At 41.0% G+C, this 25,360-nt stretch overlaps 1 protein-coding gene across 5 annotated transcripts in view; it reads right to left on the reverse strand.

Moving 5' to 3' along the window:
- tafa5l (TAFA chemokine like family member 5, like) overlaps positions 1-25,360 on the reverse strand; it is a 45,693-nt gene that overhangs the window by 17,407 nt on the left and 2,926 nt on the right. For all 5 annotated transcript variants that reach the window (XR_011177815.1, XR_011177816.1, XR_011177817.1 and 2 more), the window contains exons 2-3: positions 13,738-13,887; positions 1,025-1,152 (exon numbers count right to left, since the gene is read on the reverse strand). Coding sequence is in view for 2 of the 5 variants with exons in the window: in XM_069140160.1 (XP_068996261.1) it covers positions 1,025-1,152; positions 13,738-13,887 (278 nt within the window). In the remaining 3 variants the exon portion in view is untranslated. The remainder of the gene's footprint in view (positions 1-1,024; positions 1,153-13,737; positions 13,888-25,360) is intronic.

A 25,360-nucleotide genomic window follows, 5' to 3' on the forward strand; every position in this document is an offset into this window, starting at 1 on the left:
CATTCGGGGCAACACACTGATATATGATATCCCAGCATATGTTTTCCATCAGCTGTTTATAGATTTTACTGCTGTTTGTTTTTAGGATCCCCGTTAGCTTCCAATGTGCCCATGAATACACAAAAATAACATGGGGCAAAAACCCTGACATTAGCAAATAAAACTGAAAAAATAACAGATAATAATAACACACATTAATTTAAAAGAAACAGAATAATAACTAATGAAGAGATAAAACAGGCCCAGAATTACATTTGACCAAATAACTTCAAATATATCATATTTTACTGGCAATTTCAAGCTCATGAGTTGGTATCAAACTCAGCATTGTGTAGAGCAGTTTCAAATGATATGTTTTAATTTTGAGAGGAGATAACGCAGCCTTCTTAGCATTGGCTGGTGTATTTAAGCCAGTCTTGAAATACTGTAATTCAGACTTCCTTGGGAAAACTGTTTTCCTGATTAAAAACAAACAGAATCTGGGATAAACCAAGGTTTCGAAAGGTGTGTATGTTTTAAATACTAATGTGATGTAGGAAGAGTGCACAGCTAATCCAGCTCTGTTTTAAACTAACAGATGGTTTTGTATTTCTTTCTTAGTTGCTGCAGACTGAACCAAAGATTTCACTGTTCATAGGATTTCCTTTTATGTTTATGCTCATGATCAGTGTGTCAGAGATTGTGATTCGAGCTCCATTGATTTGTTCCAGTATTTTTAGTTCATTGGTTAACAGGTCCTCTAACTTCACTGACTATGTTGAGGTCTGAAACTGAGAACTCTTCAAAGTTTTAAGCTCACACAGAGCAGGGAAGGATTAGTTGTCTGACCTTTGTGATTCAGTATTGATGCAGCCTTCGAAACCTGAAAGCTGGCCTGCTGTTCGACTAAAATGTTCTGCCTCTCGCCGAGGGCCGAAGCGTCACATGACACTACCAGCTCGCAGGGGGTTACTCATGCTGAAAACGCGGGTGCGATGCTGTTAAGTGCATATGGCGTGTATTAATGTCACGTCTTGTAAATTACCGTGACGGTCTTGATGCGACCACTGCCCCTGGTGCAGGTCCAGCCGGATCGGTTGAACAGGAGGCTACAGACCTCCCCCTCCAGGCAGGGAGCCATCTCACACCACTGTCGGCTCCGCACAATTCGCGCTGGGAGGGTGAAAGACAAGAGGGCAAACAGGCAAATTAGACAGACAGATTCACAAAGTCAGAGAAAACTTCGAAATGTCAACTTTTTCTGGAACAAACTGTCCTTTACATGCTCACCAGACAGAAAAGTATCCTTGTATGTTGTGCATAAAACACTGTAGTATAATGAGGTCCTTGTTGAAATAGCATGTCTAAATTGCCTGTGGTAGTAACCTTTACAGACCAGCTGGTGGTCCATAAATTACTCGCTTTCACTGCAACTGCATTCAGAGATTGCATTTTCTTTTTAACAATTTTTCAAAATAAATACTACTGAAAGAGATTTCTGGGTAATTCTAGGAAAAAAAATATTTTTTAAACATCATATAAGTTGATTTTATTTAAAGCTGTACAGTTTTATTTGCCTCAAACACTCAATGGACAATATAACTGAACAAACTCACTGAGCTATTAATTAAGAAAACCTTGCAATCACGAGCAATCTATTACTAATAGCTCTGTTATCAATTCTACTTTTTACAAAGCTTATAAATGTTCCGTTTTTGTTGACATTGGCAAAAAGGTGTTAATTCTACTTTATGTTTATTATTGGGGTCATAGAGACTGATGTATACAAATTTGTAGACGTGAGTAATCTATCCTCATCATCTAAAAAAAATATTTTGGGGGCCATTTTAATGAGTGTATTAAAAAGCGACTGTTGCGATGACAGGAAAGTGGTCAGAGAAAATGACCAGAATTAAACCAGGGACATTGTGGTTCATCGTCAGCATCTGGTGCTCCCTTTGTTTTCAAAATAGTTGTGCTCTCAATATAATATCCCCTTAATGTAGGAGCAGAGAGCTCCACTGATTTATCAGAACAAACAGTAGCAGAGGTTTTATGTTTCATGCAATATTCCCAAATGGCAACCCAGTTGACAAACCAACTGCTGCCTGCCTATACACCAGTAACTTGACCCCAGACACACCCCCAAACATAACCCTCCTTGAGGCCTAATATGTAAATCCCTATGAATGTATTTTCAGACCACCAGTACACTGATAGGAAGGAGTGAATTTAGCTAATCACACCATAATGACTTGCGTAAAAATGTATTGACTTTTTTGAATTTTATGTGAGAAGACGCTTTTTAAATAGGAGTCTGTTGGAGCCAGAGGTTTTTTTGGAGCCAGCCCCTATTGGCCCTCGCTGGTATTGCACGTTAGGGCAATTACAGAATGGCTTCACTTTTCAACCCGGAGACTACATATTATCTACAGTCTCCAGACTTGACCACCGATGGGTCAATCAAATGCTGGCCTCAACCTGAGATAGTGAGCAGGTTACAGAGGTCTGGTAAGTTCACTGTTTTCTAACTCCACAAACCTAAATCTTTTATTTTCAAACTTGTAGTCTTCAGCCAACTGAAGTTGAGTCAAACGAAGTCACGGTTTCAATTTCTGTTGATCGTCTAGCCATTCATTCATGTAGTCATGTTAATCCATCAGTAACTCTCCTGCCATTTCAGACCCGGCTACTTCTCTCACTGCTTTCTTGCAGGTAATACCACCTGACCTGCCACTCTTACCTGCTCACCTGCATCCACTTTCCTGATTAGATTCTTCAGTATTTACTGTATACTCCTTGTTCACTGCCTAGACCTTTCTGGATGGTAGTTTTGCTCCTAGCCTTTGCATTGTTTCTCTGACCACCATGCTCCCACGCCACGCAGCTGCTCCTGAAATTCAGTTAGCGTGACGGTCTTTCCTGAGGAAAAACAAGGGTTGGTGGATTACTGCATTGAGTTCCTGACAATGGTTACATAAATGAAGAGAAACTCTCCCTCTCTTTATGATGCGTCCTACCACAGCCTGATGAATTGCCCGCTCAAGAACTCATTAACGCTGCAGACTCACTGCTAGAACTTCTCTAGAAGTATTGATAATCGTATGAGGAAGAAAGAGACGGACAGCGTCCAGGCCAGTTTCCTGAGTTCCTCTCTGTTCCCTGCCTTGCCCTCGAGCGCCCCTGTCGACTTGGACACATGCAGCTGGGGAGGACCAATCTCTCCATGGAGGAGCGTGCCAATGCCGCCTAGAGAACTGCTGCATGTACTGCAGCCAGTTCAACCACTGTTGTTTCCCGCCCAGTAAAAGGGCAGACCCATCACTAATCTGGAGGATACTAATGGCTCAGGGCTGAAACACCCGACCGACCTCTGATGCACACCCAACTGTCGGTAAGGGCACAGATTCATGCACCATCTGACTTTATTGACTCAGTGGCAGACCCAACTTTATGAATACTGAATTGGTCAAGAAGTTCAACAACACCCCAAAAAGACTCCCGTTGAATACACTCCTGTTATACAGCTCAGCCTGTCAGGCAATCATCATGAGACACTCCACAGCTCTCTGTAATTTTTGGCTATTGACAGCTGGTTGAGCACATTGACCAGAGCAGTGGGGGTGATTTGGGGCTGGAGAGAACATTATACTGTGTGTCTCAGAGATGAACCCTGTCCCAAGTTGTCCCTCTTCCTCTGAGTTCCCCGACCTGAGTACCCGGGACCTGAAGGAAAGCGAGCAAGATTCGGCCGAGCCAGTGAGTCATTGGTGGCAGGGATTGTTCAACCGTCTTCCTCGCTGGCAGGGACAGGACTCTTTACTGTGGAGGAAAAGAGCAAGACCCTGCACCCCCACATAGATTACTCTGGTCTCAATGCTGTCAAGGTAAGAAGAGTTCCTTTCTCCCACGCACCTCGGCAGCTTCTGAACTGTTAACTACGATTTTCAAGGAACTGGACCCAAAAAAATCCGTACCACTTAGTCTGCATCCGGAAGGGAAATGAGCAGAAAACAGCCTTCAATATTGTGGTGGACTCGATGAGTATCTGGTATTTACAAAGGTCTCCACAGGAGCACGTTAAGAGGTTGGTGTGAAGTGTGAACTCTATGTCTCAGAGGTCACTCTCCTGGGTTTTGTTCTCCAGTGGTAGCATCCAAATAGTTTTTTTGTGTGTCTTGCTTTCGAGTCTTCTAAACCAGAATACCTTGTTGAGAATTTGTGCACTGTAGTGGCTAACTCCTGGATTAAATGAAGGACAGCAAGTCAAGTCGTGTCTTTCTGTGAGTTTTAATTCAGCAAATGCAGATGGAATCACAGTCACAAGTTGAATTGAGAGAATGAGCGACGAATGACAGGAGACATCAATTTTTATAAATACTGACAAGACATGACATGAGATAGATGGTGAGTTACACATTATATTGATCAAGAAAGCAATTCAGCCCTCCTTATCTTGTCCTATCCTTGGACACTCAGAGGTGTTTTCAGCAGTTGCTTTTTGCAGTGACATCAAATGTGTTGAGCAAGAAGTAGAATATGAGGTTTTTCTTAATATTTTTCTGCGTGCATCGTTACAAAAGATATGGTTATATGTAAGTTCAAGGAGCAATGACATGAGTGAGGGGAGACATGGAATCTAGAAAATTCCACCACAGCACATTCAACAGATTTCAAGCACTTTGAGCCAAAAAGGACATTATATAATTCTCTTTACATAAACGGTAGTGTTCCCAGCACATGTAAACACTCTGAAGTGTAAAACCATTACAAACCTGGTCATTTCATCAGGGACACTTATGCAGGTTAACAGCTGGTGTGATGTGTTTTGGTATCGAGGTGTCTAAAACTAAATTCATTCTTTCATATCAGTATCGTTATGCTGTTGGATTAATTACATTTGTTTTTATACAGTAATATATCTTCTATATCTGACAGCTGGCTCTGTAAACCTGAAACTAAAATTCAGTGAAGTTTCAATACTTAGATTAGAGGATAAGGATTACAGAACAGAAAGGCAATAAAAAAGCCTTTCTGCAGTCTTCTTAAAAGTTATTTGTCGGCAGGACATGTCAGACTGTCAGAATGTAAGCTAGTGATGCTCTCATTCTCCCACTTGCAGTCTGACTGCATGACATTGAATTAGCATTTGCCTGTAGTCGAGGCTGATAAGCACTGATTGTTCTTTACACAGCGTGCTAAAGCAACACTGAAAGGTTATCAGCTCTCTGCGGACCTGGCCGGGGCCGCTGCTCCTGCCGACCCACTCTCCCCCGGGGCAGCACATTGTGGAGCGAGGTAACATGGTCGGCAAATTGAAAGAGAGAAACTACAATTTGTTGAATGTCCACGGGAGAGCTGAGGGCGGAACGGAGAGGGAGCAGGAGAGGGAAAAGAGTAAAGAGGTGTGGAAAGGGAGGCCTTGTGACATTTTGCTGTGAGGTATTTCATGTCCAGGCCTTGTTAACAGTCTGAAATAGGTCTTTGGAGTGTCAGACCCGGACTGCTACTCCGCAATAAAGATCTGTCATCTTGTGGTATTTATCAAGCTGGCCGAACCGTCGAACAGCACCCTCATCTATGTAACCACACACACACACACAATTACTGCTCTGTAAATATACTGTAAAGCCATTCTCCCTCAGCAAATAATAGATACTGTTGACACATCGCCAGAAGAACAACTGCGTTTTTTTTAGTCTGCTCCCACAGAGACACAGCAGAGGAATAAAAGAATCCAGAAACCTGTCACCTCATTGAAGAGACCAAGCTTAAGCAAATATTAAAGCCTCACAACAAGATTTGGAGACAAAATGGCTATTTTGGCATCACTGAGTGGAGAAGAGGGAAATCTGAAGTGACCTTCCTTCCTGACACAGCAACATGCCGTGGTGAATTTATATTTTCACAGCCATCCGTCAGGCGCAACAAAGCGTAGATTTATCAGTCAGTTGCAGATGTAGTTTTGAGTACATTACAGGCCTAGCAAAACTCAATTTCCAGGGCACGGAATAAAAGCTGAGCTGGCAAAGCGGCGGGAGTGCTGACTAACCGTGGAGTGCATCAGCGTGGCCAGCCCAGAGTCGCGGAGGTTAGCTAAAATAAATGCATTTTTCAGCTCCCTCCACTGAATCCTGGCAGTCAATAGCTTGCCCTTGTTACTTTTTCAATGCCATCGTTGACAGTGTGAGTTGATCTGTGATGACTTGATGAATCTCCCCATGCCGAGAGCCGTGGCGCGGTCACATAGCGTTGGTTGGGATGAAAAGCGTTTGCTGTGATAACCTTATAAACAAACAGCATCATGAATAACACAAAGCAGCACCAAAACAGCACTGTTGCAGTTTGGCTTCAGCCCGTCTCCATCCATCAAACCTATCTCTCCAATGTGCTGGCACACGCAATTGTAGAAACATTAAAAAGCTTATACGGTAGGCTACACCCGCCCACACACATCAACGGTATCCAGAGCAGACTTTCAGCTTTTGAGCTGAAGCTATCTGAAAATATCTGTCTGCTGCTATATTTCACCCTTAAGTGTGTTTAACATGCTGCTCTTAATAAACCTGACTTGCTGGCTCACTCACATGGAGCTCATGGCTGGGAGATATTGGGGCTATCTTGGCATTATGTTTCTATTACGGTATGTATCTGCTTTGTGCTGTGTTTGAATACGATTTCAGGCCTGTTGCGTAATGTTTCCCTGTTTGTTATGGTGGCAGTGTGAAGCAGCAGTCAAACAGCTGGCTGTGGTGGTTGGATGAGAGAGAGATGGAGAGAGAGTCTGTGTCTGACGGGCTGACACCTGGGTGGCCTGTCCTGTTGCCGTCACTGTCGGAGTCCCGCCCGGGGACCGCGGACGTCAGGCCAGGCTTGTCAGCTGCCAGGATCCCTGTTGGGCTGTGGCTCCGGACCTCCATCTGCATCACACATATGACCATCTGTCTCCCCCCCCCCCCCGTGTATAGTGCCAAGCCCTGCCCTGTACTACAGAGCACTGCCAGACAACACTGTGAGCAGGGCAGAGGGCACAGCAGTGTCTTCTGAACCAGACCCACTGTTAGTATGATGCAATGCCGCCACTGCAGAAGAATAAAAATACCATCAAATTTGTACTAAAGCCACAGGCAGCTCATTCAAAATGTATCTACATGAGGTACAGCAAAAAAGAGACGGTTTCTCACCAGAAAGACACCGAAAGATTCATTAGATTGAAAAGGAATCAATCACCACAACAATGAATTATGCATCTCTTTTGCTAATTTAATAACCGAGCTAATACTGATGCTTCTTTTGCGACAGTAAGCGCCAGACAAGATTAGCTAACTTGCTTAGCTGGGCACCAAAAACACTAACAGGTTTTTATAGTCTTTCTGGCTGATGTAAATTAAGCTTCAATCATGGATCAATTCAGCGGCCAGATTTGCAGCCCTCTGTTGTCCAGCTTGCTACCAGGGGCCTGATTGTCTTTCACTTCTAATTATGACAGCAGAGAAATCCAGCATTAAACACAGCCATCAGCCAAGCTACAAATGTATCCGAACTGCATCGTCAAATTTTGTTTTGGTGAGCGAACTGATATTTTTCTGTTTTTTGGGCTTGTGTGTTTGGTTTTGATCACTAATTATTTTCTGTAGGTATTCGTCTCCATTTTTTTAAATTAAAGCCCAGCTGATATATCAGCTAGACCATTTTACTGTGGTATATGCTGGCCAATATGCGCCGATATGAAAACTTTCCTTTACAACATTATGCAGAAAAAGATGTTTGTAGTAAATTAGAGCTCTTTTTTGTAATAATAGTAATTTATAATTTGTTATTTTCCAGTGAGGTTTACTGTCACAGTGCACTGATGTTAGTGTGAACAATAAACTATAAAATATCCTTCCTCCGTCTTTGTCACAAGCGTCAAAAGTCTTTGACAAACACATTTGATGGAACCTTGCAAAAATACATAAACTATATACACATATATAAAATATATTGCCCACGATTTGGATTTCAGAATGTTTTTCTCACTATTATCACTATCTGCATCTGTCCTAAAATCCAGTATTGGTCTGGGTCTAGCTGAAATCACGGTTAAGCTACCATCAACGGTTTCTTTATATGTTTGAAATCAAAATCTTTCAAATTAAAGGAAGTGTTTTTACTCTTTGAACTGCTGAAAGAATTTTAATGTGAAACATAAATGCATGCAGTATTGTATTTTATTGACGGTGGATTAACAATTGCAAAAAATTGGAAGGAGAACTAATTTGAAATCATCAGGGAATGAAAACAGTATTTCTGCTAGAAAAGAGACGCTCAGAGCAACAAATTAGCAAGTCATGACTGCGTTGTCGTTCTCACAGAATTAGTGCTGTGAAATATAAATGTATATTATACTGAATTTATCAAGACCAGCGTAAAATGGTGGGAGTGTTGAGTTTGTATTACAAGTACAGCAGCAAATTAAAGTTGGATCAGAAACAAAGGAAATATGATGCAATCTACTTAACCGTTTTTTTTATTACTTGTGGCTCTGACAGAGACTTGTTTCAAATGAAGGACTGGTTTTCTCCGCAGTACAAGTAAACAAAGACTACAACTATTCTTCTTAGTTGTGTCTGAAACATGACTCTCATGAAACCTTTCCTTTTGTTGAATCTCTCTCTCTCCTCCTCAACTTTTTTTGCTCATTTATTGTCAATAATCATTTCACTGATTGTGAAAGCCGATGCTTCCATCCAGCATATAAATATTCTCCCTGCAGCCTGCACACTCTTATCGGGGTAGCCATCAAGCTTCATACAATTACAGTGTGATGTGGTGGCATGGCAACAACAGGCCAAGCAGAGAAAGGGAGCGGGAGAGACTCGGGGAGCAGATTAGAGGGAGAGCAGGGAGACGAGCAAGGAAAAGCACATAATCCTCCTGTGTACAGTGTGCACACTAAACCTGCACAACGGTGACATGCAGCAGCACAAAAAGAGGCCAAAAAAGCCTGAAATATGTCCTGGAAAAGACTAACAAAAGATGAAAACTTGCAGGAAAACACACTGCGCTCGCGGCGCTGTCAGAAAGTGTTGAATGAATTAAAACCAATAAGGAATAACAGGGTAAACATGTCATACTGCACGAACGATGCAGCTGCCATCGGCGCCAATCACCCCATGAAGTAACTCACATATAACAAAACTTGTTTTCACTTTGGGGCATAGGTAGGCTTGTTGGTATATAATTATGGAAGGGAAAATACCATCAGGAAGCAAGGTGCTAAAACAATATTTGTCCAATAGTCTCCTCTAAGCCACCAGCTGCAGATTTTTGTCACTTTGAAAATGTCCCAAAGGCTACATCAGACGTGCCTTAGATTTTAAGTTTCTATTCGTTTACAGGAAACGGCAAAAACACTCAAATCCATCAGCTTATAATGGTGATTAGAACCGTTCAGATGAGCTCCTCCAATCGGAGCTCACTGTATCATGTTGTCCGAACACACTCTGAAAGATCAGCTGCTCACACTGTCAAACATCAAACAGCGCACTTGATCAGTGTACCATGTGAAAAGTCTCTCTGCCGCCGTTCTGTTCGCAGAAACCCAAGCTGATGATCCCTAACCTCTGCTCTGCGACTGAAGTGATATTCAAAATAATAGAAAATCCATAAAACATAGACAACCTAAGGTAAGTTTGTAATGCAAGAATAGCGGTATGTGTGCACCACATGAGTCAGACCTGCAGGATAGGAGGGGATGTTTCAGTCCTGATGTCAGTTACTATTACTGACAGTGGAAATGTTTGAAGGTTGCATTAAGACAAATCCTATCTCTCACTTTCATTAAAAGTCCAGTCAGTCTTATATTGATGATTGACAGCTTCCAAAATCTGATGATATATATACAAATATAATTGTTCCTCCTTCAAGACACTAATAAGAAATAAAGCATGACCTTCCTCAGTTCAGTGGCTAATGTTAGCACGGTTGAAAACTCAAGAGCTTTTCGGATGCATATTAACACCTTTGAGAATACCTAACTGTGTCACCTTTCTAGTGTGAACACACCACATACCTAAAACTAGTAGGAATTATGCAGGAGTGTGTCGTGTGGAATTGGGACACATCTAAAGTCTTTCCAAGAAAATGAATCCACTCAGTAAATCTGTCTTGACCGCTGTCCATGGTGCTGATCTGTGAGCCGTCTTGGGTGATTTTCAACATTTGTGCTGGCAGGCAACAGTCCCACTAGTGGGGAGTGATGGCTGGTAGCTTGCCGTAACTGATCAGCATCATCATATTGCCTCAGTGTTCAGCTCCCTATATGTCTGTCTTATTAATTCACATCCTGTTGCTGAGTCTTGGAGACATCTTACCAAGCAACTGTTATTCCTGTTCAGTCCCTACAGTCAGTCCGTGATGGTTCCTCTTTCATTAAAGGTCACTATTCTATTACAAGATCACAAAAAGGCAGTGGCACCCTCCTGCTGCTGCTGTGAAGGGTTATATTAGCTCCATCCAGATGACAGGTGAGTCCCTGCTGTGTTAATAAAAACAACTGAAGTATTCGCAAGCCTCAGCAACCGACACAAATGAACAAACATCTTTATAAGTCAGTGGATTGCTTCTGTGCTTAAGAGGGGCATTTATGGGAATTCACATTAGAAGAGAAAGTAACTGAATACGCTCTGAGCTAAAGGTTAAGAGAGGATATCTGAGCAGTGGCAGTACTAAATCCAATGTGTTCTCATGCAACATGCTTTAAATCCTGGTGATGATGGACACTAATTCAAGTGTCAGCAGAAAATCTTAATATGACCCTGCAAGCAACAAGTTCCATCTTTAATGCACTGGCTATTAATGGAGTGTAGGGTGTGGTGCGGCAGGAAGCCAGTTATAATCAATTTCCTGCAGCTGTAATCATAGTTCTCTGCAAATTAATTCGCATCTCTTGAGTGTTATGGAGAGACGTCTGCAGAGAGGGAGCGGTGGTTAAAAGCAGTGTGGGGAGGGGAGGTGTGGGGAGGTGACACAGGCTGCGGGACTGGTGGGGCTATTAGATTAAGGCCAACATGAGTCATTGCACGATGGAACTAATGTTGCATCTGATGCATGTGATCATGATGTAGTGACATCCAAACCTCCCACCCCTCCTCCTTCCCTTCAATCCGCTCATCTTTCTTATCACCCTTCTCTAGATAGCGTCCTATAACATAAAGAGGGCTCTAGGGTGTAAAATCCTATCTTCAAAGTGGATGAACACTGCACACTGTCCATTACAAGTGACCTTCATTCAGCTGGAATACATTCAATAATTCAACCTGTTACACCCCGAAGACAACGAAGGAAGCGTGAAAAGCTGTAATTTGATTATGTCACAGCGGCAAACTGGGGAAGGCCTAATGTAGACAACCAATCCCACCGTTTGGAGTCAAACAAGTCTAAAAGGCATCAAAAAGGAAGACATGCAAAGTGACTATCGATTGTTGGTTAAACAACCAAATTACATTGGCTCTTACTTTTAATGAAGCAAGAAGGAAGCCCATACTTTTTGTTTAACTGGACTTTTCATCTAGTGTCGAGTGTTGGGTGATACCGCTATAAATACAAGTATTTTTTAAGATAACTAACTGAATACTGACGGAATAAAATCCAGAAAACTCGTGTTTTTGGAGAACTTCAGAACTACCATATGATATTATATATGTAATACGATGGAGACTGTTTGATAAATTGCTGTTTCCAATTTTAAGACTAAACTTTGGATCGCACCTTTAAAGACAGTTTGAAGCTTGAACTTCACCGATTCCATTACAACTAAGACTTCATTGCTGAGGAAGATCATGTGACATGATCGGTGAATATCGATGCGTTCAAACGCAACTCATGAGCTCGTGGTTACAGCATGGGAAGTAGTGTGCACCGTATGCTTGGCGTTCAACTGGTTAAGTGGTAGGAACACCGTTGCTAAACAATGGCAACATGGACGATGTTTAGAAACCATAGAGACTAACAATCTAGCAAGTTAACAAGCGGGTAAAGTAATACAGGAAATGCAAAGGCACAGAGGGAAAAGATGAGGCGGTTGGGAAGATCAACATTTTCCTTAGACGTAGGCTATTATCCAAGTTATGAGGACAAACTCTACATGACTAAAATTACAATTTATTAGCTTAACATCCAATTAAAAATGAAGTTCTATGGCTTCTGACATATTAGTAAATGTCAGCAGAAATGCCACAACTCGTGAACTCGAGGCACAGAAAATTTTGTGTTCCAGCGTCGGAAGATTGCATGCCAGATATGCAATTTTGTTTGTAAATGAATAAAGTGTGCTGTATTGTCCCCTTCTGCTGTTAAAGTATCTTCTCACACAGTTACAGTTTAGTTTTAGGCAAAGCACAGGTCTAATTGATCACAAAATTAACAACTGCACTTCATTCAGGTGTGCCAAATGTAGTTTCCTGGTACTGTGAACCGGTGCTTCACTGGAATGGGACCCATAATGGAACGGAGACATCATTACTGTTAATAGTTATACACCTGTGCTTTTCCTGTTATGATTTTTCATGATGTTCCTGTTATGTCAAAATGTCTGGCATGAAATAGGTCTGTGGAGGCTGTAGTTGCAGAGTTAATGATTCCACATGCTGTTACAGTTATTGCTGTTTATTTCATGTATTATTGGACATTGCAGTATTTAAGCTGCTATTCACTATTTTATTTTAGAACTCTTATTTACAATATATTATATTAGTTTTACACTGGGACTGTTTCAATAAAACAGGAGAGCCCATGCAGACTTGAGTGATAAACACCACAATTTGTTAGCAGTCTATCCTGTCGGCTTGATAGGCTGGTTTGAAAAAAAAAAAGCTGTTAAAATGCTTTGATAATGTTCTATTTAGTAAATGTTTACTATATGTTGTGTGTTCTGTCTTTATTTTAACATTTTTCTGTTACCAGTAATAAACAGCTGGTTTGTCCAAAGAGTGGTGTTTTTTGTCCTATGTATTAAAAAAAAAAAAACAAGTAAATAACTGCTCCACTGAAAAAAAAAAAGAAAAAAAAATGTAAATTAAAAACGAGACCAAAGTTCTCATTTTGTACCAGTTTACCTTTCTGAGTAACAAAGCTCGACATTTTGGGAAACACATTTTCCGCTAGCAGCACATTAGCCTATATAAAGACTGGAAACAGGAGGAAACTGCTAACCTGCCTCTGCCCATATAATAAAATCTTGACTTATTAATTTACACAACAAGTGTAAAAACAACAATATTCAATTTCAGAGAGGACCATTAAATATAAAACCAGAAGTCTAAGTATAAAGATTGAAAATGTGGGGAGCCAGGCACATCCTGGAGTCTCTCCTGGTGCTCTGGCAAAGCTAAACCGACCACTTGTGGTGATTGTTAAAGTGCTCATAAATTATTGACTTATACGGCTACTATTGGGGACACAGAGGTTCCTATTAGGGGAATGGCAATTGCAGTGAATTAAATATTCAATAGAATTAAAGTTCCTGATGTTCTTGAGGACCAGCTAAGGAGCCCTTTTTCATTAATTCAACATTTATTCATAAACATGTTGCTCGTTTCCTGACACACTTTCTATTTTAGTGCCTTGTGTAAAGCGACTGCAGCAGTTGTAAAAAAAAAAAAAAAAAAAAAAAAAAAGGAAAAACATTCACTTTTCTATGGGACAGCTCACTTTTTAACCACCTGTCTCAGTCAAACTAAGATGTGTAAAATTTCCTAGAGAGGTCATTGAACTCACCATCCACACAGGCTGGCCTCGCCCTGGTGGTGCCGGCGATCTGGCCTCTCCGGCAGGCGCAGCGGGCCGTCTGCCTGGCGATGGTCCGTCTGGGAACACTGCTGTCTCTGTTGATCGTCACTATCTCGCAGGTCCCCACCGCCAACTGGCCTGCCAAACACACAGCAGCGAGGAGCAAAGTACATCACATTAGCATAATGAGACTGTAATGAACATATTACAGAGTAGCAACTGGTGTTTGAAAGTAAAAACAACAGGCAGCCTGTTGTTTATGCAGCCTTTCTTTTTTGCACGGCACCAAACAGTTTAACAATCTCATTTATAATCTCAAATAGAAAAATGAGATACTGATTTCAGTGTTTTAAAAGCAGCAGGCTCCACTGCCTCTTTGGTTTTAATACAGTATGGCTGAGCACTCCGTGATAAAAGTGTCTTATAGTGATCATGTGGAAAACAAAGATCCCTCCAAGAATCTGTTAAAAGGACATTTTATATTTGCAAAGTCATAACTGCAAGTTAACAAGCCCACAAGTCAGAAGCTACAAGATATGAAAGTGCCATTAAGCAGGAACAACACACTGTTTTGCTTCAGGGATAAAATCTAAAGAGTTTTTCTGACTGGGAGAATGAATGTTGTCAGCAATTTTCAGCCCATTAATCAACGAAAATTCAAGACTGTCCTCGCCATGTCACTGACGGCAGTGATCATTTGTTGTTTATGTGTACCTGACGAGGACTAGGGCGTCACGATCATGAAGTTTCGATGATTAATTGTCATCCAAATAATCGTGATTTAATTTTTCGGTTTATTTTATGCCACTAATATGGTATAAAGCCTAATCATAGTTTAATAATATACCTAATGAGGAAGAGACCATTTATTGACATTGAACATCAGATTATATAAATGAGATGACGTTATTTAAAGAGTGCCAGTCAAACCTAAAATGGTGGGAAAGTATGTAGAATTAATGATGGAACTATGATAACATTTCTGTTAATATCATTTGTTTTTATACAGGTAAATGGAAACAAGTCTAAAGATTAAGCAAAATAATTGCAGTCAGCTCAAATAATTGCAATCAGTCGATTATGTAATAATTGTCATATAATTGGCTATAAGGTTTGTGAATAAAGACTTACATCAGTTAGAAGTCAAAGTAGAAAAAGCTTGACGTTGTTATAAAACAGAATCTCACAGAGAGACAAGTGTGGCCACAACACGCATAAAGGGAAATCAAAGCCACACCAAGCCTCACTTATTTCTGGTTAATGCATATTAACATATTGTTAGAGACCAGTATAATCTCAACTTTACATTTTGTCCCGGGAAGCACAAAATTATACTTTAAAGTATTGGTAGTTTCATTTTTATTTTTATTTTTTTACTTGACTATTGAAATCAGTTCATGAAAAGTGGACCAACTGGCAGAAATAATATGTGACTTGGTTGAAAGAGAAGAGGCTTGAAGCCCTGAGCTCCTGCAACAGACGGGCCAATTTTCAAGCCAAGCTGAGCTCTACTGACACAGCAAATGGACAGAATGTCTTAAAGTGATGATTACCTTGCTCAGAAATCTCTGCGGTATGGATGTGCTATTCTTATACTTCTATCCAAGCAGAGACAATGACTTCAGAGTCCTCCAGGCATTACAAATTGATGGACAACCCCCTGGCCATAGCTGTGTCTTTAAGCAGGATTCTTATTTAAAGTTTCACGTTAGTCAGAATGGGACCTCTAAATTAATTACACAAATTGGAGAAACATACATTTGGCGAGGATGTTTCACTACAAGTGAACTAGCTGGGAGGGGCACAAGGAACAGGGGTGCTTCTTTATGTTTTTTAATGTAAATGTTCTTCATCTTGACTTTTTCATGTCAGGGGAATTAAAAGAGTTGATAAAACATTTGTCCTTTAAACTTTTTCCTTAAAACTCATAAAACTTTTAACTTTTTCCAAATTTGTAACAGAACAAGATGAATTTCTTACATCAGAAACTCTTCTCGAGGTAAAGAAAGGAGCTTTGTTCCAACGGGAAAAGCTATAACAACGATGTTTTCTATGTTTGGATTTATTCAATGAACCTTCTGCATAGCCTTTTGTTGCAGCAGTTGTATTTGGGTAAATAATTTGGAAACCCGAGGGAACATATTTCATTATCTTTTATTTAGTTTGAGGGAGTTATTAACTGTTAATAATATTGTGTCTTATAGATAAACAAGCTTTAATAACAATAAAGTGCTTGAGGGCAGCTGCTGCTTACAAAAACACATTTTGAAGAACAAATATCTCTGTGTATTAAAATGACAGATTTTTACTGCAGCGCTTTTGTCATTTCGCATTAAAGGGAATTCCTTGGAGCCTCAAATGAGAACTAAAAAAGTAATCAATAACCTGCAGTTCTATGGTATTAATATGTGGGAGTACAACAAATGTGACTTAGGCTGAACTCATCACTTTTCTTAATAAATGTAATATAAGTACAGGTCAAGTTTGCAGACTGTCAGAACTTATCTGCTCCAGGTTGAGGAGTAAAACCCAGAAAAAATAGCGGAGACTTCCTTCACCTTTTGTAATGATCTGGAAAAAGTAACAGTTTCTTCCTTCTTTTCTATATTAAATGGAGAGCTGCCAGTGAAAGCCATTCAGGCTGACTGTGAAATAAAATCAGCTCAGGGAAGGGAGATTAGAGAAAAGTCTGTGCTGCAGTTCCTGTAAGGTCAATCTCTGGCATTCAGCAACCATCGCTCCTTTATACTGCTGCCTCCACTCACTTCCCTACACCCTCAAAGGTTCATTAAGTGAGACACTAACTGCTGTATAGCATGAAATGAGCGTAATAATGGCAAAGGTTGAAAGGGTTGTTGATCAACACAAATGGCTCATAACATTACCTGAGCCGCTACTGAGACACCCAAGTTTCAGGATCTACAAAGTTTCATAGCGAGATATCTGGAACGGACTTAGTATCCACGTGCTCTGAAGAAAGTCACCTGACCCCTGAAGTGCAACAGCTGTAGCTGCCCAATGCTCCAGGTGTGTGTGTGTGTGTGTGTGTGTGTGTGTGTGTGTGTGTGTGTGTGTGTGTGTGTGTGTGTGTGTGTGTGTGTGTGTGTGCGTGTGTTTTTATTACGCACAGATGGATGGAGTGCAGAGGTCAAACTATTTATTTATACCGGTAATGAATAAAGATTGATCGTCTTCAAATGGCGAACATTCTAAGTTAAATGCTGATATTCATGGCCTCCAAAAGATGGATCTTATATGTACTTAAGAGATATTTACTTCAGTGTAATCATCAGGTCAAGTTTCCCTGAACTTCCATCCAATTATTGTCTATACCCACTTTATCCTGTATACGGTCCTGGGGGGAGGGAGGGTTGGGGGGTGGAGCCTATCCCAGCTGACTTTGGGCGAAGGTGGGGTTCACCTTCAGAGGTTGCAGGTCCAATTTATGGCCAATTAGAATCACCAATCAACCTAATATGTGTAATATGAGGAAGCCGGTGTGCCTGTGTGGTTTTCTGTGAGAAAACCACACAGGCACAGGAAGAACATACAAACTCCTCACAGAGAGGCATCGGCTGAGATTCGAACACAGAACCTTCTTGCTGTGAGAACCACTGCACCAGTGGGCCGCCCTTCTTGAACTTTGCTATGGGATCCTTCTTTCTCCACCCTCACATTTGTGTACCTGAATCATCAAATCAAATGACCTGACTGGTTTCGCTTTACATTTTTCACAAAGTACCTTTTCTCTTTCAGCAGCCACACTTGACACCAAGCGTTTGCCAGGCTCCTTGGACAAATCTGCATTTCAATTAATGGATTAGCGGACGGGCTGCTGCTCTCAGCACCACCCACACGCTGTGATTTAGGGCTGATGGGGCTGGTGTATTTTTACACAAAATTATCACCTCAAGCAGTCTTGGGAGTCATAAAACACAATCACCTCTACAAAGCACTGTGATGCACATTTCATTTCATAGCATCAGCTGTGCTGCCCACCACACCCCCATCCACCCTCCACCCACATCCACCCTGTTTTTATTTCCGAGGCAAGTCCCCGTATACTTGGTGGGTGCTCAGATATCATGCTCTCTGCCATGTTTCAACACTGAACAGATGAATGGGCTTCATACAATAAGCCTGAAGGGGGAGAACAGTGAGGCAGAGTTGAAGTGGGGAGCTGTGGGCTATGTGGGTATGGAGCTGCTTTGTAAAAGTGCCCGTAGCCACGTCCAGCGCTCCATCACACGTACAGGAGTTAATTCATGTGACAGGCCGTTTTTGTCACTCAGCAGTGTGAAGACGCTCGGCTTCGTCTCTATATCACATGATGAAACGCACATATGGCTGCGGCGGCGAGGCAGGTGCTGGGTGAAGGATGGCAACGGTTGCCGACTTGGCTCCGTATATTGTCAGAAACAACGTATAGATGATAACAACATGCCGTTACGGAGCGCAGAGACCGACTCCCAGCACTTACTGGCAGTCTGATGACCTTATCAAGCGAATCAAAACAGTATACGAGTGCAACGTGGCAGCACAGACACACACACATGGGTCCAAACACACGCAGCTCAGAGCAAAGACTCTGTGCTCTACATATCAGCGCTTTGATCAAACACACTGCAGATCACCAAAATACAGAGACACAAATATCTTAATATCTGAAACAGGCTGCCAGGAGTCTACACTCGCTTTCACAATGTTCCCCTGATTCACAGTGCGTCATTGCAGGACTGAGAGCTGGTGGGCACGATAAAGTTATTAAACTCTAGATAAATTATACTGGCTGACCCCGGCACCAAACTGTGACTACAGAAAACCACCAAATATCATCATCCTGTTAACGGCGCAATCTGTTCGAGCAATATACTCTGTCTTATAAACAGCTGAACTCACCAATAAAACATTCAGTCCATTCCAGCTTATCTTTTTTCCTTGTTTGTGTCTTTAATTAAGACTGTGCAGACACATCAGTAGTTAGCCTTAACTGATAAAATACCTTTATCAGATTTAACAGGCAATCAGACGCAGCTTTTGCACTGCCCCTGTACAACTACAACTTGTGAGAAAGGCTGTGCTTCTCCTCAGGGAATTTTCCATAAAATTATATGACAAGCTGCACTGAATGAACGATGACGATTGTTTCCATATTAAAACAATCGTCTTTTATAGATTATAATTACTTGCAGCCTGCTAAAGATGGAGGTGAAGTTTTAACTATGTTTTCCTGCAAAGAGCCCTTTTGGAAACTACAGTTTTGCACTGTATTTATTAAAAAATTCCACGTCTTGTAAAGCTGGTGCAGTTGATTATTCATTACAATATGTATTGTATTTGGAACTATTCCCCATAAAGACCCCGCTATAGCACAGAGCCCTTCTGTGCAGCCTTGGCTTAAACATCCTGGCATTGATTCGCACCAGTTTTCTAATCAGGCTCTAATCACTGCGCTGACATACAATAATAAGTCTGAGTGATTATCTTCATTCCATTGTATGTTTCCTTCTTGACAGAAGTGCCCTTCTCCAGGATGAAAATGGGGCTGCTAACAAAGCGCCACTTTAGAGAGCATGAAAATCATATTAACATGTATTCAATCAGATATGAATTCAACTGATCTTTTATAGAAGATTTCAAACATTGCACAAGACGTTATAAATATTAATGGTGGAGGTAGTAATAAGTCAAAATTAATTTGTAGAGGCTGCAGTTAACACATTTTAAAATGTAATCAGAAGTTGCTAAACCCTCCGTACAGCACTGATCTGAGATCCAGCCGGCTATCTCACACTACTTCCAGCAGATTTATGCTTTTCTCTTTGAAAGCCTTGTGTTTAGCCATGCAGATAATTATTATTTTGATCAAGGGTTAATTGAACTTTTTAAATGGACTGCTTTTAGAAAGTGCTTTTCAAGCTTCTTGAGCACTTTGCGGAAGTTTCTCATTCAGCCACAGATAAATACACTCACATACCAACGGTGGGAAAACGTGGGGTTCGGCACCTTGTTCAAGGATGCATCAACAAAAACAAATTGATAACTTATAAAACTCAATCACTGAAAAAAAAAAATCACAGTACAACAGTTGGCATTGACTGCATTCCAAATGACATACCCTTCGTACACATACAGTACACATAGTACCCGTACATCTAGGTGCACTTACTTGGGTAGTACTTGAATTTTGACACAGTAGTGTTGTCTCAGATTGTCATTATGCACTCACCGGAAATAATGTAACATTTGAAAGCATCACCGACCAACATATCTGGCAGCTTTTTACCCAGAAATCAAACGTGGTTTTGCCCTTCGTTCAATGCACACAATAAACCCACTGATGCCTTCAGTCCAACAGCAGTATGGTGGTACATGCTTCCATAGACACAGCAATTTGAAAATTCTTTCCATCGGTGGTCCCTCCCTTTCTGCTACGTAGCCAAGATGGCGACTGTTGAGTGTGGAAAGTGTCCAGCTTTTTACACTCAATTGTTATACAGTTCTGAGTGCATCATCTGGGTACTTGTAGAAGTAGAACTTGGAGAAAAAGGTGTGAGCAGAAGTGGAAAAAACAGGGTTTCAATTTCCTAATGCAGACTGCACTCAAATTATGGGTCAAATATAAAAATGAGGCTCATACGTTATTATTATATTATTATTGAATTCAATATGGAAGATCTCTTCCCTCATGTTTAATCTTCGTGTCTCTGTGTGAGCTATTTCCTGCTGCTCTGAGCCTCTTTATATCTTAGGTTTCTTGCTGTTAAAAGGGAGTTTTTTTTTTCCCTTCCAGCTGTCTAAAGTTGTATTCTGTTAAAGGACAGTTTTCCACTTGCTGCTGCAGGAGGTTTTTTTTCCTTTTAAAAGGGAGTTTTTCCTTGCAGCTGTCGGTCATGTGGAAATTGTTAAATTGTTGTGGTCTGGTCTAAAGTTCCCTGAGATAACTTATGTTGTGATTTGTTGCTACATAAACATTGCTGATATCTGACAGCACTAATTCAAGCTCTGCAGTGTGAAATTCTTGTTGTAACTCCTTGCTGACATTTTTGTCAATGAAACTTGCTCACAAATTGAGCGGAACCACCAGGCTTTTATAGCAATTAGTGTATGTTGGATATGCTAATGAAAAAAAACTTCACAAACATGCACCCAATCATTACCAGATGGCAATCATCAAGTTGAAATCAGAGTTTCCTTACTTTAACTTGAAACATAGATAAAAGGGACAGAGGTATAGGAATATGTTTCTTCATGTGCCCCATTCGCTAACTGAGCAACTATTTCACCACCACTTACGGCATATATTAGGTCAGCTAACCCAATAGTGACCCCTCTGTAATGTTACTGTGTTTCACTACTTTAACTCAACCCCAAAGTAGGTGGTCTTTGTGAGTTCATCCGGACTCCTCCTCCATTGCAGCCCTGATTTTGACTGCGGCGCTACGACCCAATCTTCCCTTCATGTCTGTTCTGATCTCACGTCTGTCTGCTATTAACAACTCAGGATGACATCAAACAGCAATCTTATTTGACTGAGCATATGCTAGTCAAGGCAGCCGCAGCCAAGTGCATCTCATTACCTTAACACCACTTGACGCATGCGGTGCAGTAGGTAGCTTGTAATAGGACACCAGGTGAGAGAGGCAGATGTTTGACTGACCCCGTGCTTGCCGCTTCCTGACACCACCGTGATCCTCCGCTGCTAAACAAGTAGGGCAGCGGAGCAATGGAGCGAAACATGCACTTTATATAAATGTGTTGGGTTTAAAAGGCAATACCACCACTTGATTTCATATGCTAGTTGAATACTCTACAGCAGTCTAATCAATATTTATGCAAGTGAACAACTCACTGCTGATGTCAAAGGCGCTGTAATGGTACCTAAATATGCCATTTAATCTAAAGTAGTCAGAAATGGATCAGGAACGATGGTAGAGGGAAGTGTGGGAGCAGCTGGAGAGACTTCTGGATATGAAGAGGGTCTTTTTTTTGTGTAGCTATTACTGGATGAAGCTCATTTATCTGCACTGTGTTGGCCCTGCACTCACTGCACTGTTTATTGTTCTGAGGAGTGGTTCCAGCTCTTACATCCTAATCACAGCGCAGGCTGGAGCTTCTGCTCTACAAAAGCTGTTCACATTCGAATGTGCAACGCATTCGAAAGAGAGAATTTTTCAAGCTGCATCAAGCATGATTTTTATGCAATCACAAGCACCCAGTGGGGCTGCAGAGAAAGCAAAAGAAGCACCGCCCCCCCACCTACAACTGAGATGCCGGAGATGTGCTCTATTTGCCCAAATTTAATTCTCATGTCAGGTGTACGCACTGCTCCCCCCACAGGGAATGACAAATTGAAACTTCTCAAAGCAGCACTAGGATGGCGCTCCTGTGGGAGAAAGTGGGACTCAACTGCTTTAGATTGTTTCCTTTGTCACTGGAAAGCAAGAGCAGGACTTCTAGATCCTTGAAATTCAGGTTTCTTGTACAGTTTGTCCACAACCACTGTGTGACATTGCCAAAGGCGGCTTTAAAATAGAAATTATTCCCCTTCCAAACATCCCCTCGCAGAGCTGACAGTGTAATTCAGGTTTGTCCTGTGGTACTGTACACACGACGGAGGTGGCTTCGGATAGATTTCTGTTGCAGTGATGCAGCACAGTTGCAGAGATATTACAATGTAGGGTATACTCAGAGAATTGGTTGTGGATGAATACAGGCTTGAGGCATAAAGAGTGACTGTGCAATATGCCTTGCAAAAGCAAACAGTAGCTCCACTGAATGCAACGCAGAGAGGACTGTACAGCCACAGTGACTCACTTCACATTTCACTCAGATAGCCCTTTCACGACCCCCACCTCCTCTAATGCAAACACAGAGAAAACGGTGAACATCACAAGACTATTAGGCCCCATAAATACAGTAATACGTGATTGCCTGAACTGCGGCTTTAACGCTGAAACACAACCCTCTCGGAAAACACGATTGTTGCATCAGGCAGAAAATAAAACAGGACACAAGACTGAAGGAACATAACTCAAATCATTTACACCACTCTGCCAATGATGGAGCCGTATCAAGCCCGGAGATTTCCGCAGAGAAAATAACAATGCAGAAATACACTGAGCAGCGCACTACAGTCAACCACAAGGGAGGTCAAAGCTGACGGCTAGAAAGAATTCATATTCAGGGAGCTATGAAATATGAGCTTTATGTGCTGCCAAATTGATTTAGCTGTAAAAATTCTTTTCATTTCGTTCCATAAAGATGCTCATACTTTTAAAGCTGCACCGCCTATAGAAGCAGGCCTCGATGATTTGCTTACAATTTAAACCAAGGTCATAATCAAAGTGGGTCTCCCTTTGCATGCCTAATGCCGCCTTGATGAAGACTAGAATGAAAATCATCCTTTCCACTTCAAAAAGTCAGTAATTCTCTGGTACTCTGATTAGTTTAATGCTTGGATGGAGAGGCCCTGCTCCCTGAGTTAAAAGAGAATACCAACCATAGATTTTTTTTTTTAATTCATATTTTGGTGCCCCAAGTAGACTTGCTGTCTCCCACACAGGAGCGAATTTGTTAGAAATGGAAAAAGTAACCATGATAATATACGGAATTATTTACCAGGGTGCAAATTATCTGGTTTGTGAGACTTTTGGACTGTGTGCCATCAGTGGATCTCTGTACGGATTGTGCAACCACGTTGAGTCACTTCAAAATCTAGTGACACATCCTGTAGACTTATCTCATGAAATGTGTGCTCAGTCCCATCAACAGCTTGTACTGCAGAGCAGGGTGACAGGATGGATTGTTGCACTGATTGGATCATTCAAACAAATCGAAGTGACATGTTAATTATGACATGTGACATGTGATATAAAGATATCGTCTGTTGCACTAATATAACACCAAGAGTACTATACCGCTATTTGGAATAGTTGTTTGGTTTATCCAACTTTTGTTATATTAATTATGTTTCTCATTCTACACTTTGTAAATAAAAATCTGTTTTGCTGAAACGGATGTTGAACATTTATAGATTATCTGGAAAGAACAGAAAGAGCTATTTATTGACATTTTAGCCACTTGACAGCAGCAGAACAACAATGCTTAATATTTTATTCCTTTATAGATTACATATAAAAACTGACAGTTTCTGGGTCTGAAAAGTGAAACCAACGTGAAAGTGTCTTAAAGTGCAATACCACTGAGGTCCAGTTGGGGCTGGCTCGAAAAAATGTTGGTTCCAATTGACTAATATTAAAAAAGCATCAACTTCTGGCATGGAATACTAATGGTGTCATTAGATAAATTCACTTTTGATCTGTGTTCTCGTAGTCCTTCTAAAAATAATTACATGAATAAATTCAATACTAGGCCTGAAAGAGAGGTATGTTTGGGGGCATTTCTGATGCAGTGGACATGCCTTGGGCTTGCAGTCAGATTGCAGATGTAGGTGGGCGGGCAGCCCATCCTCAGATTCTCAGTCAGAACGCCATTGAACTCACGAAAGTTGAAAAGATTTTCTACTTTGTTCCCCAACTTGTTGCTTACTTACTTACTCTCTCTACTATTTGGTGCTGGGTAATAGTGCTCAGGGTTGTTTCTGTTTTTTTTTTTAATCAAAATTATTTACCTAAAAATAGTTAACTACTACTAGTCGAAATATAACGGGTGAAGGAAAAGTTTATGGTTTGACAAGTAATAGTGCTGCGTGTAGGAGGCTAAAAATCTCCGTTCAACCAAATGGAACCACAGAATTTTTTTTAATTTTTTTTTTTATCTTTGGCCGAGTCACTACAACCCTTTCATTTAATTCATTGTTAAAATATAAAACTAATGACGCTTTGAACTTCTTAGATGGGAAATCCAAAAAAGGATACTATTTTCTAACAAGTGATCTTTGGAAAATGCAGAGCAGAAGCAGTGCAACCTGGGATCACCTCAAAGTGTGTAATACATCCGTCAGTCCACAAGAGGATAGTATGTCAGTGTCACGTTTAGCCTTGCCTCGGCATGAAAAGTAAGGTCCCTTATATTTGGACACCAACGACCATGTGGTTTGGTTTAGGAAAAGATCGTGATTAGGATTAAAATAAGTAATTTTACTCTCAGTAACATCTCGTACTTGACGTAATTTAAATACGTTACGTTGAGTAACAAACTCAAAAGAAATCATTGACTCTTGCTTTCTCGTGCACTCACATCAATCTCAAAGGTGAAAGTCCTGTGTTTGTTTCATCCAACTACCCCCAATCTCGCCCTTACACTGACTTTATCACTCTTTGTACTTTGTCACATGACCTCCTTCTTCAAACCTTGTCATATGTGAATGTACTTTTTACACCTAGGTGAGTTAAACTGACACAGTGTCCTCTAGTGGACTAAAGGGTGTATTACTTGCTTTGACATGATAATCGGCAGCACAATATTGTTGCTTGCCTTTGAATCAAAGGTGCATTAACATCTAAGATGCTTACTGGCCAGGTCTAATTGCATTATTTTAGACTGACTTTTCTTTTCATGCTCCCACTTTGAGGGGAAATTTTGTCTTGGCAGTACAATTCTTTGAGCTATTCACCTTCAACTTACATTTCCAAATTTATCGTTGAAT

Source organism: Embiotoca jacksoni, unplaced genomic scaffold, assembly GCF_022577435.1.
Source record: "Embiotoca jacksoni isolate LCO1_2020_lvr unplaced genomic scaffold, fEmbJac1.0.p SCAF_9, whole genome shotgun sequence".
Lineage (NCBI taxonomy): Eukaryota > Metazoa > Chordata > Actinopteri > Embiotocidae > Embiotoca > Embiotoca jacksoni.